We start from the raw sequence: 20,626 nt of genomic DNA on the forward strand, positions 1-20,626 counted from the left end.
CAGCATGCTGTCAGAGAAAATGAGAAACCGCCTCCAGGCCAAAGGTCTTCAAAACCACTGGGTGCTGAATTCTGCTGGTGAGTTTATCTTGGTGACTGTTGTTTTGCTTTGTCTTGTTTTTAAGTAATAATACTCTGTCTCAGGTTAAAACTGGGATATGAGAATTCACTTGCAGGTTTTTGTGTCTTGAGCATGTGGTGCTCTCTCTTTTAAATTTTTGTCATATCTTTTAAGATTTTGTTGTGGAAGAGAGAGAGACAAGTAATCCAGGCACATTTCTCAGGACTAGCTTCTGTACCCACTGTTTGTCATTAGTTATATTCCAAAAAGTAACCTTTAGACTGCTGGTACGTTCTTACGTCTTGGCTCAGTAGGTGTGTTTGAAAGGAAATCTGTGTTCTTGTAGCATCTTAGAGGCTGAGAGACACTTCCGTAGATTCAGAGGCTGCATATACTGGCCATAAATGGAGGCAGAGCTGGGGCATGGCATCTACATGAAGCATAAGACCCGACTCCACCCCCACACAGTGCACAGCGTTGCAGTGCTCCTCTGGCACCGAGTCATGTGGATGCAGCACCAAAGGAGCACCTTAAAGCTGCAGTGTCACGGCTATTGTGCCCTGGAAAGGCCAGATCGGGGCCACAGTGTGCTGTTGCCATGGTCCTGATCCGATGCAGCTGGAGGCGGCTGCAGACCACCCCTTAGGAGCAGTCTGCACAGCCTCTTATTATACTTTGTTATCAGACATGAACCATGTTTTCAGCTGCTGTCACAAAGTGTGTGGATTAATGGTGCCATCTCACATGCCCCTGCAGCCTCCAAACTGGCTATGTGCACAGGATCTTTGTCAAAGTTAAGAAAATGTTTGACAGTCTCTCCTCTTAACTGTAGTAATCATAAATATTTTTTTTAGATAATACAAGCCACTCACCAGGTGCACAATGGGACGGCTTGATGGAAAAATAATCCTGGTGTCTGCTGCTGCACAAGGGATTGGACAAGCTGTGGCCCTTGTAAGTCTGGAAATCTTCACTGGGTTGTCTCTTTGCTGGATCTTAGATAGTTTAGTGGTGTTATTCAGCCAGTTCACAATAATTCACCCAAATCAGTTATTAAATGGCTGCCTCTCCAACACCTGGGCCCTGGGCAGGTGTGTTGATGTGAGCATATTGTTGCCCCATGGCACAAGTGAGGAAATGGAGAAGTGGAGGGAAAATATCAGGTGGGGTGGGAGACTGACTACTTTCCAGAGTAGAAGAGGAGCAAGGTCCTGAAGACCCAAGTGCAGGAGAACTTGAGAAACAATAGCTTAAGGGAGCAAGGCAGCAACACCCCATGGCAATGGTGGGGCCCCCAAGCCTTGAAGTGAGGGCTTGCACCATATACAGAGCTGGTTGTTAATTATTGGGAATGACACCACTGGGTTATGCTTCCATAAGTAACAGTTATAAACATATTTCTGCTCTGAATGTGTTGGATAATAAAGACTACATACTTTGTGGAGTGTGGGAGGGAAAGAAATCCCAATAGGAAAGACCTAAAATATCAGAACAATAGCAGTTACAGATTTTAAACCAATGCAAAGTATGACACAAGTCATGTAGTGGTTTGAGCATTGGACTCAATTCTGGAGACCAGGATTCAAATCTCCTCTCAGCCATGAAACCCATTGAGTGACCTTGGGCAAGTGACACTCTCTCAGCCTGAGGGGAAGGTAATGGCAAATCTCCTCTGAACAAATCTTGCCAAGAAAACCCCATGATAGGTTCACATTTGGATCACCATGATTTGGAAATGACTTGGAGGCACACAACATACACATAAGCATGACCCCAATAAGATGTAAAGAACCATACTTGTTATGCATTCCCTGTTCATAACAAATGCATTGGTGCAAACTTGTTTTGGCCCACTTGTTGTTGTTGTGTGCCTTCAAGTAGTTTCTGACTTAAGGCAACCCTAAGGCAAACCTGGCACAGAGATTTCTTGGCAAAGTTTGTTCAAATTGATGTTGTCATTGCCTTCCTCTGAGCCTTAAAAAGTGTGATTTCCCAAAATCACCCAGGTTTTGTTTCATTTGAGGAGTGTATTTTAAGAATTAAGTCCCTATCAGTTTTGTATGCATGTTTTTTGCACAGGAACTCCATTTAGCAACACCAAAAAATGTTACCTGCAGTAACAAATCATTGCCCACCCATGGGTTAATACATCTAACTATTAACCACTGATTGTTTTGATTTCAAAGGCTTTTGCAAAGGAAGGTGCTGAGGTCATTGCTACAGACATTAATGAATCCAAACTTCATGAACTAGAAGGCCATCCAGGTATTCCTTGAATTATTTAGAACTGGAGCTTTATGGTAAGGGGGATTCTCTGCCTGTGGGCCTCTTCCCCACATTTCCACTTGTTTACCAAGTCCACCCCTAACTGGGAGGGAAGGTAGCTGCTACTGCTCACTACCCTGAATATGTGGATGATGGTGTAGCAGTCAGGAAATCAGCCATTTCTTCCTCACCTTCCTTTTCCCTCTGGATGTTAGAATTCAAAGATATAGCCATATTAGTATGTAGAATTGGTACGTAGAGAGATCTTTCTTTCAGTTAGTTTCAAAGGTGTTAAAAGAAGTTGGCAGTATCAGGGTAAGGTAGTGAGCCAATGGACAAGCCAAGGGAAGGACTGCCATCCCCTGCTCATTCACTCTGGTAGGCAGCAGAGACTGGGTTCAAGAGGACTAAGGAACAGGTAGCAGAGGCTGCTGTCCATGCTGCTTTTGTCATTGTCCTTGTTTGTGTTTCTGAGAAGGCAAGCAAACATAAAAAGGCTAAAGCAGTAGCAGTGAGTCTGGGATTAATGGCTGCCCAAAAACACCAACCTTTTTTTGGAATCTGGAAAACATATCTAGGGATAGCCGTGTTGGCCATACAGCAAAGTATAATAGCATACAAAATCCACAAAACATCAATCCAGTCAGCCCTTCATATCCACAGATTCAAGCATCCACGGCTTGAAATTATTCAAAAATAATATATATTCCAAAAAGCAAGCCTTGATTTTATATAAGAGACACCATTTTACTATGCTATTGTATTTTATGGGACTTGAGCATCCACAGATTTTGGTATCCATGGGCGTGGGCAGGTCCTGGAACCAAACCCTAGTGGACACCCAAGGCCTCACTGTACCTTTATTGACCTGGAACTCAAAGGGAAGCATCTTTTTGTATTACTGATTTTACTTTCTGGACTTCAAGATTCTTTGTCTCCAGAGCCCAGATTGCCAGAAGCAATAGCTTCTGCCTGCAAGGATATCCCTCCATATGATTTTAACTGAGAACAACAACAACATCTTGACAAAATGTAGACTTGTGACTCTAACACTGTCTTTTTTTTTTTTACTTGTTCCTGTATTATTTTTAACATCTTTGCCTGACTAAGAAGCCACTGAAACTTTGAAAGCCTGCATCATGTATTTTGTACATTTTGGTTTGACCAGTAAAGGTACTGGTATTTTGTGGATCCTGGATGTTACTGCTATAATCTTTTTTGGGAGCATCACAATTTATTCACAATCCCCCTGCCCCCATTTTAAGGTTAAACTTCAATTTAAGTTTATATTCCTACACTTGTTCTCTTGAGAGTAAGCATCCTTGAACTCAGTTACATTTGCTTTCATTAGACCAATTGTCTTTTAAAATTCATCTTTAATATTGCTTCAGAGCTTGGAAAGTTACATATTTGAACCAACAAATATGAAAATCCCCAGACAGCATAGGATTTGGGGAGTTATAATCCAAAAAGTAACTATTCCAAGTTGTGTGCAGTGGTTTGATTGTGCCTGGCACATACACACATATGTAGTCCTACACAGAGAGGAAACTTGTTAAAATGGCTATAAAAATGATATAAACTATGTTCCATCTATACACATTTTTCACTCGTGACTTCACAAACTGATGTCCTTTATTGTTTTGAGAACATAATGATGAATATTGTAACAATTTCCTTAACAGGCATTCAGGTTCGAATGCTGGATGTCACCAACAAAGGACAAATTGAAAATCTGGCCAAGGAAGTGAAGAGAATAGATGTTCTGTGTAATATTGCAGGGTAAAATATTGCTATAGTTCAAATTATAGTCTGCTCTTAATGTGCTTTTTCAAATTAGTCTGGATTTGTTTTTATGTCTACAAAAAACTTATGTGTAGCTTCAGCAGTTAGATGCAGCTACAGCTATTTCCAGAGCCATCTAAATTCTGCTATGGCTCTTTTTCCAAATCTGGTCCTACCATTAAGCAGAATGAAGCAATTGTATCAGGTAGTAGATTTTAAATGTTATCATACATATTGCAAAAGAAGGTTAATTCACATGTTACTGTTGAATTTTTGTTTGTGCGATTCTGCTTCATGCTCCCAAATAACATGATTGGCTTTGAATATTATATGCCTTCACTTGGATGAGTTAGGAGTTGAGCTTGGAAAAGTTACCTTTTTGGACTCCAGCTCCTAGAATCTGGGAGCCTGGGAATTATTGTGAATTGTAGTGGAAAAGGTGACCATTTCACTATTATTGGGGGCAGAAAAAATGTCTTCAGCTAGTCCTGTCTGAGAACCAGACGTCAATTTGATATTTAATATATGGTCATATTTAACATGACTAGGAGTTCCTCTCTTTCTAAAGCAGAGATGGGAAATTGTAGCCCTAAAGATACTCTTGAACTGCAATTCCTCATTGTGGTTCCCACAATACCTGTAGGGTCATAGGCTTCCCACCCTTATTTTTTATCAGAAATTGGTTGTATTGGCTCCCCAGGTGGACTGCACATGGTTTTTCTCTGTGGGAGCACTATAGGACATTTGGAAGCAAACGTAATTCTAAAAAATTGCACCAATTTTGGGGGGACTGCAGTGAGACCCTGGGGCTCAAAATCAGCCTTAATAAGATGCACACAACCTGGAGACTGCAAGTTCCCCACTCTGTCAAAATTGTCATCCACTTTGCCCTACTTCTGCCAAGTTTGTCTTTACAATGAGAGAAAAAACTTCCATCTTGGGCTTAGTAGCAGCTGGAGGGAGATAGTTTTTTGGGGACACCATGCCAGAGGAAAGGGGTTAAAGTAAATCTTCTCTTTGCATACTGATTTTACTGTTTGGTTATACTGTTATCCTGTTTGAGATATGAAACCTGTGTGGATTTATATATGAAAGGAACTGGGTTAGTAATGCTTTCAAGGTGAGACCATGGCTTTAGTAGCTGTCATCCCTAAATAATTTGATTCCCCCCTCCCTTTTACCTTCTTCTGTGCCAGATTTGTCCATCATGGGACCATTTTGGATTGTGACGAAAAGGACTGGGATTTCACAATGAATATCAATGTGCGCAGCATGTACCTGATGATCACAGCATTCCTGCCTAAGGTAAGCCAATCTTTCTTTCTTTCCAGCAGCTAGAGGCGTATCTCAGAGGCCTTGTTTAAGGAGATTCAGACAGAAACTGCACTTAATATTTATATGCCCTTTCAAGTGTTTAAAGCACTTTTCACACATGATTTAAGACAGGGATGGACAAAATGAGGTATAGTCAATATGGGCAGCACACAAATCATTTGTTTCACCTAAAACTGCCAACCACAACTTCAGATGCCTCCAGGTGGTGGAACCAGCCATTTCAAGCCATTCTGGATGACTTCCAGGTCTAACTGCTGACCAGGAGGCCTTTCTGTCTGTGTGTCTTTCTTTTGGCAAATATCTTTTCTTTTCAACCAGGCCTTCAGTTACTGATTCACTGCTACTGTCAGAGATTTTAAAATGAATGTGTCTTGGATTTTTCGGTCTTTTACTGCTTCTTTATTATCAGTGTAGTGTTTTAGAATCATCTTAATAGCATAATTAATTTAATACAAATGTTAATGTGAATTGTTTATTACATTTTTATTAGAACCTTTTAAATTGTATTAGAAACTGCCTTGCATCCCAACCCTGGGAGAAAGGCAGGATGTACATTAAACAAATAAATAATCTGGCCACTAACCAAAATCCACTAACATCAAACCAGAAGTGACAGGAAAATGTTGGTGCAAAGTTCCAAAGTACCAAGGGGAATGTGTGCCCCCCTCGACCCATTGCAATTGTCCACCCCAATTTATAAGTATGCATTATAATCTTTTCAAAACCCACAGAGTCCTGTTGGTCTTTGGAAAACAGCATGTTCTTAACTTCAGGAAAGATTAGTCAAAAAGGCCAGGATGTGTGGATGTGTTGTTTTGGCGACACTGCAGATTTTTGACAGTGCAGTTGCATCAACAGCTCTTGCAAACAGGTGTAGCAGAGGGTGCAAAAATTGCCTTGGAGGCCCAATGCACCCCTTTTATAAGGTACTATCATCCCCATAATACAGATGGAGAGTGTGGAGGCTGAGGGAGAGTGGCTTCTTGAGTTTGGGATTGCAAGGTCTCAGGACTTGGCTCTGAGCATCCAGTTTTTGAGGGTCATCTTCGGGCAGGAGATGATGGTGCAAGTGCACCAGTTTTGGGGGGCTCAGCTCCAGGCAAGGGGGAAAGAACTCTGTACAAATCTCCAGATCAGCTAGGAGAGCAGCAGCTTGCTACAATTTTACGAGGATTAATTGATTGGTTCCTGCAACCTACAAAGACTTTCCAGAAAAATCTATTTATTTACTTAGCTGACTTCCACCTTCCTTCTCAGCCCTTGTAATGCCAGGCTCACCCTTTGCTCTGAGCTGCATCCATCTTCTGGCTAAAAGCAAGAAGCTAAAAAAGATGGTCCTTAAGTGTGAGAAGTTATAACCCCCTCACTTTACTTTGATCCGAGAACAGTACTTTTTGTTAAGATTTCTGTCTTAATTTCTAATTACTAAACAAGAAAATATGTGTGTGTTTGAATGACAGCTAGAGAACAACTGTGATTTGTTCTTGATGCATTTAACACTCAGTGACAACAGCAGGGCAGTCTCAAGTTTTGGCCAAGAAACCCCAGGGCCTGGAGTGATCCTAGTCACAGTAGAGACAAAATTTAAACCAAGGGTTTCTGAATTTGCAGTTCCATCCATCAGCCACAAAGCTACTCCTATCTTGTGCAAGAAAAAAACAGCTCATGAAGGAAAGGGGAATTACTTTATTCATCCCTACATCATCAAGATTAAATAATATCCTTTTCTCCATCTTTTGGATAATAACTGGGGTTGCACACATATTATTGCAAGGTATTAGTCAATTTCTCTGTTGTTTTCAACTGTTTTCATCTTCATATTAAAGTAAATGTCTGATGCTGCTGCTGGTGTTTAGTCTGATTAAAAGTGATTTAAATTCTTCCAGTTCTTTACTTTATTAGGTCTAGCAGCATATTTTCTGAAGCAGGTATTTTAGAGAGCTGGTTTGTCCTAGACCTAGAAGTTATCATGTCATCATTGTTAGTATAATACTACAGATATTGCATAGTAGACAGGCAAACTAAGCCCTTGATGGTTGGCATAGAGGCTTATGGGATAAGACCAAGAAAGCCATTACATTTATGACTGGTCTTGTTTTGATATCAAATATGTGTTAATCCTCCTATGATCCATATGTGTGTGAAGAGTTAAAAGTGTCTGAAAATAATATTCTCTATATTCAATACCATTTAATCTTCTATTGTGAAGCAAATGTTCCATTTCTCTTTAAAATAAGACAAAATTGAGTCTCGTGGCATCACAACAGATTATGTTTGGATTTTTTAAAAGATGCTTGAGCAAAAATCTGGCAACATTATCAACATGTCTTCAGTGGCATCCAGCATTAAAGGTCAGTCACTCCAACCTGACTTCGTTCATGTGTTGTTGTTTTTTACCTTGTGCAATACAATGTGCTCATCTTCAGATGGACCCATTTCCTCGGATGATTCTGGGGATCTATAGTCATGTACCAGTTTTAAGGGCCATTTCATATGTTATTATATAGTGAATACCAATATTCATCTGACTGAAAGGTGTGTTTTCCTGCTCTGTGTGAACAATGAAGTGAAATTTATGCTGAATGCATCTATAGTTTGCATCATTTTCTTGGCTGGTGTAACTAGAGCAAAGAAATGCACAGACATTGTCAATGTCTGCTGTTACTAACATGAGGAGAAAAGCTGTTATGAATTTTAGGATTCTTCTGTAAGAATATGGCATTTTAGTTCAATTAAATGTTGGTAGATAGAATAACTTCTTGGAACAAAAGCTGTCCTCTACAATCAGTTGTAATAAAGATCTACATTTGTATTATGGCAGTCATGGTGTGTGCCATATATAATGCCCAAGTCTGCTGCTATAACTGTGTTTATGACTTTCTAGTTATTTCTTTTTTGGACTACATCTAGAATCCCTCAGACAGAAAATTCTGGATTCTGGAAGTCATACTGGGGGGGGGGGGGACCAACTTAAAGTTTTTATCACTTGTTTTAAGTACTAATTTCCATGGCACACACACCACACCCAGGTTTACAACAGAATGAAGCTTTACAAGAGAGACTAAGGAAAGGCAAAAAGAGATGACCTTCCAACATTTGTAAGAAACAGAAACTAAGGTAGAGTTAGTTTTCTCATCTGCACAGAATGTCTTTCCTTCATCAGTTTTTTTTATTATCAAAATTCAGAATTAATTACAAAATGGGAGTGCTGATATGTATGAAATACATTCTTTATAAGAGATAACTGAATAGATGTTTAGAGTATCTCAATGCCATTTAGACAAGGCTGCACCTATATCCAGATGCATCTCAATTTGTTTCTTACATTTAGCACAATTCAGTTTCCTCATTAATTTTCCATCTCTTTTTCAGGGGTTCCTAACAGGTGTGTCTACAGTACCTCTAAGGCAGCAGTTATTGGTCTCACCAAATCTGTAGCCGCTGACTTCATTGGAAAAGGAATCCGATGCAACTGTGTTTGTCCTGGTAAATAACATTCTACAGTCTTTGTTTTGTCTGTCTTTCAGAGAGGAGGTAAACTTTGAAGCTCAAAGATGAACATCTTCCTACTCAACGTCTTTCATGTCAGTGCCTTAAATAAAGATTTGAGTAATTAATTCAATAAAAAGCTTAATTATTATCCTAGAAGCAAATCAAGGGAGACACAGCACTTGAAGCAGGGATTATGCATGATAAATTCTACTTTATGTTTAATACCTCTGTGGAAAGGGGAATTTTTGCATATCTACTGTGGATTATAATGTGGCAGTGAATCATAAAGATGAGCCATGCAAGTAAAATTTCCTCATGTACAGAAACCACACTTTAAAAAAGCCTGGACAATCGTGCGTTAAGTCTATCTCTTCCCCCATGAATACTGTTTTTGTGGCCTCTGCATAGTCACAGGCACAATTTTCTAGAAAGCTAAGACCAAACACAACATTGCAAACCAAAGTGGTAGTCCATGAAGCACTGCCAGTCTGCAAACCTCTGGCTGCTAGTTCAGGGTAAATTTTCAGGAAAGAAAGATAGGTGTAGTCAATAGGCACAAATATGTTTCCAGCCCCTCACAGATTGTGCTAAAACACTTGCTAGTCTGCACATCAGATAGTTTAAGAAGCACTGTTATAAAATACAACCTAGAGGAGGTTATTCAGACGGTGAAAAATAATCCCAGTGGAATGTGGGTTGAATCTTTGTTGTTCACATGCATTTCAAATGCACTCAAATAAAGGGGGGGGTTGGGGGGAGGCTGCCAAAATCCCACTTAAACCAGAATAATTGATCTCAGGGTTTTTTTCTGAGTTTTCCTAAAATATTTGCATTGTCAGCTGTGTGAATAACTGATGTGAATAGACCTGGAGATAAAACTCTGCATGCTTTCAAATACACTCCATCTTAATTCGAGTGTTGACATACATGAACAAAAGAATTTGTACAAGCAATTGTGATAAAAAATAATAGTGTGAACAACAAAACCGGAATGTGTGAGATTATTTGGATAGTAGTGTTAAAAAAAAGTCTGAATAACCCCCTAGACTGCAAAAGGAGGTGAGACATTTCCATTCAGTCCATGGAAGTGAAATCTTCCATTGCTGAAACCCATCTTCATTCTTCTTCAAGAGTTATTTATTGTCCATGTGAAAGCATATAACTCCCTTGTTGAAATGGCTTCACTGGCTGCCAGTTTGTTTCCAGGCACAATTCAAATTATTGCTCATTACCGATAAAGCCTTACATGGCTAAAGTCCAATCTTATCTGAAAGACCATATCTCCCTATACAAACCTGGAAGAATTCTAAGATCATCAGGAGAAGGCTTTCTCTCAGTCCCACCTCCATCACAGGCTCACTTGGTGAAGTCACAAAAGAGAGCTTTCTTAGGATACCTCCACATTGCAGAAGTACAGTAGAGCCTCTCCTTACACAGAGGATCCGTTCCAGATCCACCCCCACCCCGCGTAAGGCAAATTCCGCATAAGCACAAACCCTATTCAATAGAATGGGGCTTGTGCTCACGGGGTGCAGCTTCCACATAAAGTGGAAACCACGTATGAAGCGGGCGCACCATAATCTGGTTTGACACCACTTTAACTGCCGAGGCTCAGTGCTATGGAATTCTGGGCATTGTAGTTTGTTGTGGCACCAAAGCTTGCCAGTTTCTTCAGAGGGCAAGTTTCTCCAGAGGGGATTTGCCCTTTCTATCCTCTGAGGCTGAGAGAGTGTGACTTGCTCAAGCTCACCCAGTTTATATGGCTGAGCCAGGAAAGACATGAAATCCAGAAACAGAGTAGCCTGATATTTTCTGGAACTACTGGAGGAGCCTGCAACCATCATATATTCTCTTAACCCTACTTAACCATTCAGTACCACAATACCAATGTATAAGAACATAGGCCAAAATGTTACTTACAACACATTCTAATCCCTGCTTGTGGTGATGCTGCTTGATGACCTTACTGCTAGTGCACGATACTGAAATAACAGATGTATTTATTTTTCAGAGCAGGCTTCCATGAGAGGGTAGATTTGCATTTGTCGGGAACAAAGAAGAATTTTATATACTCACGTTTGTCTTATTTTCTCAGGCACCGTTGACACTCCTTCACTACGGGAGAGAATCCAGGCCAGCCCTGATCCAGAACAGGTGGTCAAACTATTTAATTATTACACATAAGCACATATTGAAGGAACACCAATAGCATCTTAAGAGCTGCTTGGCAATATTGCTTTTTTTCTACATTAAAAAAATACAAATGGAATGAGGGGAAATAATGGTATGATGCACAACATCATTTCTTTTGCTGAATCTACTCCACTGTAGAAATCCCTTCCCCTTAACACTCACACCTCTCTCACAAGTTGTCAAGGCAGTTTTTCTGCTTGCTGCTTGCTGCTTTTTAAATGTAATCCAGCCTCACCTTTCTATACTATGTATGCATAAATACTGTATACTGTATACATAATATAGAGATAAATTTATGCTTTTTAAATTTGATTTTTACTCCATCCTGCTTCATAAAAGCTGATTGGCTACTCCTGAGAAATCTCTGTTCCTGATCCCTGTTTAAAACACAGGTTAGCCAAGTTATATGAGAACTTGAGACAAATTGTCCCACAAATGTGCCTCTCCCTGAGTAAAAAGGACAATCGAAAGAATGTTATTTGATGTGCTGCTTATTTTACTGATCTTTATTTTTATGCTAGATCCTTTATATCTTAGTATGTTGCTCACTTTTGGATCCCACCTAAATATCAGCGTTTTAATGCAAGTTATATTTTAATATTATAGTTTATATTGTTGTACACCGTGAGAGATCTTTTCCCAAAAAGACAGGGGAGAAAGAGCTGAAAATAAATACAGAGAAACTTTGCTGGAGAGAGGGGCATCATTTCCTATTTCTCCTCAGACAGCAAATTAGTTTGGACTGACTCTGGCCATGATTGGTATTTTTAAAATGGTTCTTCAAAATAATTATCTTCCCACGCGTGTAAATTTAATTTTAAATCTTTCACTTTTCCTTCCAATGGGCTCTCCTGTCCTACTTTTGTCTGAATGGTATCTTGGGGGTGACACTGATATAAAATCTTCATACTGTTCAGCCCGTTCTAAGGACCCTTTCACATTATGAAATTATAGCAATGCCATTCCACTTTAATTGCTATAGCCACATTCCATGGAATCCTTAGGTTTTGCAGTTTGATGAGGCACTAGAACTCTCTGGCTAAGAATTTTAAATAATTTCCATTAAACTGCAAGTAGGAGCCAGCATGGTGTAATGCTTTGAGTACTGGACACTGGGAACTAAGGTTCGAAACCCACTGGGTGGGTCACACTTGTTCACCCCCAGAAGGGAGCAAGGGCAACCCTTTTCCAAACAAGTCTTGCCAAGAAAACCCCTTGATAGCTTCACCTTAGATTTGCCATAAGTCACAAATGAATTGAAGACACATGACAACAACAAACTGCAAATCCCAGGATTCCATAGATGTTACCATGGCAGTGCAAGTGGAATCACAGCGCTACAACTGAATAGCGTGAAAGTGCCCTTAGTGGTGTGATTAGTGTGGCTTCATTTTGTGGAAGATGTGTGTGTGCGTGTGCACACACCTTCAAGTCACTTGATGACTTATGGCAACTCCATGAATTTTATAGGGTTTTCTCAGGCAAATAATACTCAGCTGTGGTTTTGCATTACCTTTCTCTGAAATATAGCCTACAGCACCTGGTATTCATTAGTTGCTTCCCATCCAAGTACTAAGCAGGACTGGCCCCACTTAGGTTCCAAGATTAGATGGGATCTGGTGCCTTTAGGGTATTTAAATGGGTTGTGGGAGGTCTACAGTGATGGTGGGGGGAAAAGAGCAGCATTTCATTTAGGTGTACTGTTACAGAGTAACAGAGAATATTTTTTCTTTTCCAGGCACTGAAAGACTTTCTGGCCAGGCAAAAGACAGGTAGAATGGCTACAGCTGAAGAAATAGCCCACCTTTTTGTATATCTAGCATCTGATGAGGTAAGTAGTCCTTGGGCCATCCACACCATAGTTGGTTCCATGTTGTTTAAAACTATACTGTTTTAACAGAGCTGGGCTAAGTAACTTTTCTGGACAATACCTGCAAGAATCCCTCAGCCAGCATGAACAGTTGCCATGCTGACTTGGGAATTCTGGCAGTTGTCATCCTGAAAATTAACTTTTCTCAGGCTCTGCACTGTAACAACTAATCCCAATCATTTGCTGCAGCTTTATAGAGGTCTGAACCCAATTGCTAGCTCTTAAGGAGACCTATTGAATCAGTGGAAACTGAGGGCCTTATTGCATGAGAAAAAAAATCTGAAATTGAAGTAGTGGCTTTCTCTGCGCCTCTCCACATGCCATCATAGCACTTCCATTCTCTTCCCATGGGAGACAGTCATAAAAGCGTGCTTTTTGTTGAAGTGGTTTTTCCAACACAAGAAAAGATATGCTTTTATGACCCTCTCCCTCAGGAAGAGGACAGAAGTGCTATGATGTCATGCACAGAGGCATGGAGAAAGCGGCTACTCTCCCATTCTGTTTCAGCTTTCTTTCCCCATGTGATAAGGCTTTTAGTAAGTTAAGACTTATGTAAGTTTCACTTACTCAAAGGTTTGTTACTGTAGTTGGGATCAGTGGTTGGATTTAGATGACAGAACATTCTACTGAGATTACCGCACTATACTATTCCACTTTAACTGCTCTGGCTGCCTCCTGTTGCATCCCGTGATTTGCAGTTTTAGGAGGGGCATTTAGAATTCTCAGCCAGAGAGCTCTTAGGCCTCATTGAACTACAAGCCTCAGAATGCAACAGGAGGCAGCCAGAGCAGTTAAAGTGGAATAGCAGCACTATAAGAGTATAGTGTGGTAATGTGGTGAATTTGAAGCAGGCATTGTGTGTAGAGTGGGGTCTTTCATCACAAACTAGAGTAGCATAACTATTTCAGTGCCTGTTGCATAACTTTCTCAAACTCTGCTCCCTGCTCCTTTTCCTTCTATGATTAGAAATTGTGTGGAAGATTTATTAAGCACTACATAGTAGGCACAGAACAGTGGCTTCACATATGGTATTTCTACTGGGAAGGAAAACCTTTATAGCAGGAATGAGGAACCTTTGACAGTCCAGATATTTTGGAACACAGTTCCCATCATCCCTTACCATTGGTCATGTCGGTTAAGACTTCTGGGATTTGAAGTCCAAAGCATTTGGAGGGCCAAAGGTTCTTATGCCTGTTTTGTAAGAAGTGGGCATGGCCATATGGGAAAAGCAATCTGTAAAACTTGAAAATGACTGCAAAATTGTTCTCCTTTCAAAAGCTGAAGAGTATACAATAGGCATAAGGGTGACTCCTGGCTTCAGATTAATAGGAAAATCAAGTGAGCCAATGGGGAAGTTGTGTACATCATTCAACCTCTACTTCCCCTTGCAAACCTTCATCATAAATTAAGCAGCATGTGGTAAATGTGTCATTGTAGCTCATGGGAAACATAATATCATAGAGCATGCATAAATTAATACAATGGAAAATAATTTAATATGTGTTTAAAATAAAGAGGAAGCTTTTGCTCACAGGCCACTGTCAATCTGAAGAGCAAGAGTGCTTATATACATAATCAAATTTGCTCTCTGTTATAGACTACACTTTATTTAAATGTTCTATCTATGCAACTTGATGAAAAGCCCTGTGTAATTCAGAAGTTTACATATTCTCACACTGTAATTTTCTAAACTAAAACTGATGTGGGCTTTTCATGCATGGGGAAAAAAACCATACATGTATGTAGTTCCTGCATCATAGCCTTCACTTGTTTCCTTGCATCTTTATTTTGGAAAGTTGTGTTCTGTCTTATCTTATGAACAAATTCAAGGTAGCTAGCAACATTTCATTAAAATAAAACACAATTCAGCAAAATTATAAGAGAAGCTGAGAGGAAATCCAGTATATCTAAGCACCGAAACCAAAATCCTGCAGGAATAAAATGCAAACAATAAAAATCCGATAGAAGACAGCCAAGGCAGAAACATTGGCCTGTTCAGCAATATATATTTTTTTAAAAAAACTTTTCAGTTTACTCTCCAAGATTTTATGAAATAGCTAGCTTTTAGTCTGCTACTCGAAGTGGTGTGACTTGGTTTAAGGCAGCTTCCTAGATCCCTGTTGAAGCTTTGAAAAGTAAGTTTCTTGGATTACAACATCTAGAATTTCTCAGCCAGCATGGCCAGTGGTCCAAAAAAGGTGTACCGGTAATCCAAAAATGCAACTTTTCTAAACTCTTAGTTTCTGTGAGTTCCTGCACATATTGGAGAAGTTGATGTCTTAGGTATTTGGGTCCCCGGATCTTTTTACTACAGCAACTAATCCTTTTTAAATGCTTATCATGGACGTTCTAATCACATGGAATCTCAATAACTTCAGATAATTGTCATATTGTTTGGTATTCATACTTTTTTTTTACTATGAATTTTGCACGTATGGCTTGAATGTAATTTTCTCTCATTTTGGCCTTATTTTCTTCATACCTTTTTTTCAGTCGGTGTACATGACGGGCAACCAATGCATTATTGATGGTGGTTGGAGCATGTAATTGCCATTTGCAAATGAAAAAAAATTCTCTGGATACCAGAAGACAGAAAGGAGAAGCTGTTTGGAAGAGGATAATCAGTGCCATGCCACTCTTAATGACTAAAATGAGAGATCCCAGGGAGTTTATCAACTATCTGATAAGTACTAATCCATCTTTTCCTGAAAGCCCTTCTGACTTAGAAGATTTACTGCACATTTGCTGCTTCCAATCTCCATGTTTTCATTCAAGCTTGTTAATTCTGTTTTCATGAACGCTGTATTTTTCTCTTTCTCATTAATTACCAGCCCCAAAAACTTAAGAAAAATATCCTCAACAACTTTACTCGTCTAAACAAATCAATTAATATATCAATTTCTACTGTTTTTGTCAACTAGGAACACTATATTTTCTAAGCATTCAAATCAAAATGCCTTATTCTTATAAAATCAAAAGTGAGGGTGGAATAAAACTCTTTTCCATGTCTAGTCATTTTGCTGTATATCATTCTTATCACTGTAAATGGTATCTTTAATGGTAAGTGACCTAAATCATCTCTGACTATATTTCATTTAAGAACATTTCAATCAGGGCTAGGCAACTGTTGAGAGTAGGAAGCCACATTGCTCCTGCAACCTTGGAAGGCCCCCCCAAAACCCCAAATACATTTTTCCCCTCTGAACACCCCCCATTCTCCCAGGAACCCCAATTGTTGCACCCCATGGAAAATCTGAAGCCCAGGGATTTTTTGTAACAGAAGCTGACACAAAAGTCACTTTCTGGTTTTAAAAATTGCTTCTCCTGGGCCTCCAATGGCCTAAGAGTCCCCAAAAAGTGGTCAACAAGCCCACATGAGGCACATTCTTTATCTCAGGGCCCCTTAGAAACAGCACCATGGGCCCAGTTTCCCATTCTGATATAAATCAAGCCTAGGAAACGCAGCTTCAGGTGCCAGTTACTTTCTCTGATGTGCAGTGGATCAACATCTGCTGAAAATGTGCCTTTTCCTGATTTTTTTTTTAAACCAGCAAGTGCATTGTTTCAAATAAGCAAACACATTTTTCCTTGCCATCCACCACCCTCTACCAGAAAGTGATGGTTCTGAGACTTCCAGCAGTCTGCATCTCATTGTTTTTAACCAAAACGTTTCCCCCAGTAGTAGAAATACTTCTCCCCTTGCCAGTTCAGGGTTGTATGGCCAGTGCAAAAATGAAGGAGGCATGCAACCCACATTTTGCCTTCTGGCCGACATATTGCCTACTGGTATTGGTGTTTGCCCAACCTCTGCTTTAAGTTCACAATTTTGTTTCAAAGCAGTATACTCCTCTGCTGTAAAATTCCACTACAGTAACAGTACATTTAGAGTTGAAATTTTTAGAAGCAATGCAGAGTAGTACGCTCCATACAAGCACATACATGATGATGGCCTGTCATTTCATGAAACACACTCAAGGGTTCTTTTCCTTTTTATTCACTGAAAGAAATATGTTTACTCTTTTCTGTCCAGAGTAGCAGTACCTGTTTTTAATGAACAATTTTTCTGATGGGGATAAACATAAGCTATGATACATCTAAGTGAAAAGGTACTTGTGGCAAAGGCCATATCAGACAAAAGACCTACTTAGTCTTTAGGAGTACGTGATGATACCAATAAAATATCATTCATTCATGCTCAGCTTTGGATGTTTGTGAGTATAAAAGTACTGTTGTAAATTGCTCTCAGTCACAGGTTATTCAAACTCTCTCATGTACCAGATGAAACCAGAAATGTTGGGGTGATGCACATGGGAAGCACATGCTAGACAAAAATGGAAAAATGGAACTCACTGACAAAGATTAAATCCAGAATCCTTTTGGTGATTTATGCCAGTGCAATGCAGCATGGCATAGTGATTTGAATGTTGGACTATGACTCTGGAGACCAGGGTTCAATTCCCAGCTCAGCCATAAAACCCACTGTCCAGTCCATCTGCCTTGGTCCAGGCCTCAGAGGGAGAGAATTACCACGGGACCTGATCCCCTTCCCCACCACCATTCCCTTCTCCTTTTGTGTTGTGTCTTTTTAGATTGTAAGCCTGAGGGCAGGAAACCATCTAATTAAAATAATAATTGCAAGCTGCTCTGAGAGCCTTTAGGGCTGAAGGGTGGGGTATAAATACCTTAAATAATGAATACCAATACACACACACAAAGCTACTGTAGGCCAACATCAAGCACTTTTTGGAGCTGTATTCAAACACATAGTTGTGTTAATCTTGAAAATCAGTATGCAAAGGGATCTTGTAGCACCTTTTGAGACTAACTTAAAGAAAGAAGCTGGTAGCATGAGCTTTCACAGACTTGAGTCAGCTTCCTCAAATGCACTTTTCTGGAGCAGTGTGCAGCAGTGGTGACCAGACTAAGAAAAAAGTCATCTCTGTTGCCAGACAAAGCTGAACTGTCAGCTCCCAAACAACTCAGGATCAGGCGGGGCAACTTCTCTCTTGTACAGAGATAACTTCCTATTCTCTATCAACATCACCATGATGCCTGCGGCCATTTTACCCCTGCTGCTGAATTTTTGCAATAACCTACACTGGCCTAATCCCACCTGCCAAGAGGATTGCAACCTCTGAGTAAACGATACACATTTTTATCACACATATTCAAAGAAGCGAAGAGTGATGGAATACTATACCAATGCCCTAGCATTCTAATGGCCCTGAAAGCAGGAAAAGGAAAAGGTAGGATGATAATAGATGCTTCTAGCCAGATGGCTCCTAGTACCACCAATCAAAAATGGCATTTCCATCTTTTCAGTCTGAGGCTGCATCCACACTGAAAAAATAACCCAGTTTGGCAATGCTTTAACTGCCCTGGCTCAAGGCTATGGAATTGCGGGAGTGTCTTTGGGTCTCTGGGCCCCGCAACAAACTGCAACTCCCACAATTCCATAGCCTTGAGCCAGGGCGGTTAAAGCATTGCCAAACTAGGTTATTTCTTCATTGTGGATGCAGCCTTAACAGATTTTTGTGTGAAAGAATAAAGATAGGGAACGTCGTGGAAAAACATGGCAGGTTACAAGAAGAGGACAAAGAGCGTATCGCACAGCAAAGCAAAGTGGAAATGGAGCTGGAGAGTAGCGTTTTTTTCCATGCCTTATCACACGACGCTGTAGTGGTTCAGTTCTCTTCTCACGGGAGATGGTTGTAAAATGATGTCTTTTGTCAAAGGGATTTTTCCAGCTGGAAAAAAGAGTTGCTTTTAAAACGGTCTCCTGCAGGAAGAGAACTGAAGTGCTACTCTCCAGCTCTATTTCCACTTTGTTTTCTCATGTGAAAGGCTCAACATCAAATTCAGTGGACTGTTTGAAAGCAAACTCTCAGTTTCTGTGGATTGCCTAGAACTTAGCACCCAAGGCTTTTGGGTTACCATAGTATAATGGAGTATACTGTAGAATGGAGCCAGGTATGGCATAGTGGTTTGAGCCCTGGGCTTCAACTCTCGGGTGTGATTCCCCGCTTGGGTACAAAACCCACTGGATGGCTTTGGGCAAGTCACGCACTCTCAGCCTCACAGGATGGCGAGGATTGCCATAAGTCGGAAACAAAGACACTATGATGCCAACAACAACAAAGTGGGTTTTTTTTAGCTTTTATGGTGCAATGCCCTCTGTTGTTGTTTGTTTTCTTGAATATCCTCCATTTTGTGGTGCCCGGTCCCCCTGCTTTAAGTCACCTCTCGTGTTGACTTAGGGCAACGCCATCCCATGATATTGATGTGGTTTGCCCTGTCCTCGTTTTATGTTAATCATGTCTGTTTTATTAATTTAATAATAATGTTGTTGTTTAGTTTATAATGGGGGGGCTGGGGTGGGAAGGGGATCATGTCATTTGTATTTATGTATGTTATTGATGTATTTTATGGTTATAAGCCGCCTCAATCCCCCTGGGAGAGGCAGGCTATAAATAAATGTATTATTATTATTATTATCATTATCATTATTATAAATTGTTCATGGTGGTTGTTTTTTCCTTAGGCCAGGGATACTCCCAGAGGGGGGCTTCCTCTGAAACACAGCCTACAGCAGCCCCTGGCGTCCCTTGGCCGGTCTCCCCTCCAAGGGCCAGCCAGGGCTGAGCCTGCTTAGTGCCCAAGAGGCCTTGCTAGCCCTGGCTGTGGCTACCTGAGAGGAAGAGCAATCCCTCCGCCTGAGTGATGCCGCCTTTCCCTGGCCAGGGACACTCCCTGCAGCCTCTCTGCTGCTGCTTCTGGGCACAACGGAAGGACAGCTCATCCCTTCCCCCTCCGGATGGTTTTCCCTCCCTCCCCGTTATTTATACCGGTCTGACTTCGGATTGTTGCAGGAGGGGGGAGAGAATTTGGAAGGGAGCCGGCTCTCTTTGGCTTCAGCGCTTTGGATGGGAGGAAGAGGAGGAGGAGGAGGCCTTGGCCTTGGAGAGCTCCCTGCTCGCCTTCCCATCTTTGGAAGCCCAGGCTTGCCTTGCCTTTGCAGAGGTAGGTTTCTCCCTCCTCCTCCTCCTCCTTCCTCTTCTCTAGTCTCTGCCTTCTTTGGGGGCTGGGTTGGAAGGGCTGCGTCCGCCCTGCAGAAAGAACCCGCTTTGATACCTTTGATACCGCTTGCACTGGGGCTTTGCAGCTGGTTGAGAGCCAGTGCAGGGTTTGGAGACCAGCCTCAGCCATGCAAACCCACTGGGAGGGGGGACCCTGGGGGGGAGGGTAAGGCGAGTCACACTCTCTCAGCCTCAGAGGATGGCCAGGGCAAACCCACCCCACTTACTCAACCAGCCCTCCCTCAGAAGGAGCTGGCCAAGGAAGCCTTAGGGTCGCCATCGGTGGGGAACGGATTGGAGGCACACAACAACAACAACAAGTGGCCCCAGAGCTCTTGAGGGGGAGAACAAGGTGAAATGGCTCCCCAAAACTACAGTTCCCAGAATTCCACAGCATATAGCCTTGGCACTTAAGGTGGTGTCAAAGCGGATTGTTCCTGCAGTGGGGATGCATGCAGCCTTAAATCAAAACGTGATGTGTGTGTGTAACAACCATTTTTCCCTCCACTCCTTTGGAAGAAGAATGCAGTGAGTGGGGAAAGGTGTGTGC

At 41.1% G+C, this 20,626-nt stretch overlaps 2 protein-coding genes across 2 annotated transcripts in view; both read left to right on the plus strand.

The window, feature by feature from the left end:
* Window positions 1-17,198, plus strand: BDH2 (3-hydroxybutyrate dehydrogenase 2). Its single transcript, XM_042468345.1, has 10 exons — window positions 1-77; window positions 915-1,014; window positions 2,247-2,325; window positions 4,011-4,107; window positions 5,307-5,415; window positions 7,736-7,796; window positions 8,818-8,931; window positions 11,033-11,091; window positions 12,869-12,961; window positions 15,494-17,198. Exons 2-10 carry the CDS (start codon window positions 943-945, stop codon window positions 15,545-15,547), a joined length of 738 nt encoding a protein of 245 aa, XP_042324279.1. The 5' UTR covers window positions 1-77; window positions 915-942; the 3' UTR covers window positions 15,548-17,198.
* Window positions 17,199-19,411: 2,213 nt separating this feature from the next.
* Window positions 19,412-20,626, plus strand: part of SLC9B2 (solute carrier family 9 member B2) — a 28,257-nt gene continuing 27,042 nt past the window's right edge. Inside the window, exon 1 of the mRNA XM_042467349.1 lies at window positions 19,412-20,020. The gene's annotated coding sequence lies outside the window, so the exon portion shown is untranslated. The remainder of the gene's footprint in view (window positions 20,021-20,626) is intronic.

Source organism: Sceloporus undulatus, chromosome 5 (genome assembly GCF_019175285.1).
Source record: "Sceloporus undulatus isolate JIND9_A2432 ecotype Alabama chromosome 5, SceUnd_v1.1, whole genome shotgun sequence".
In the NCBI taxonomy this organism is placed as follows: Eukaryota; Metazoa; Chordata; class Lepidosauria; order Squamata; family Phrynosomatidae; genus Sceloporus; species Sceloporus undulatus.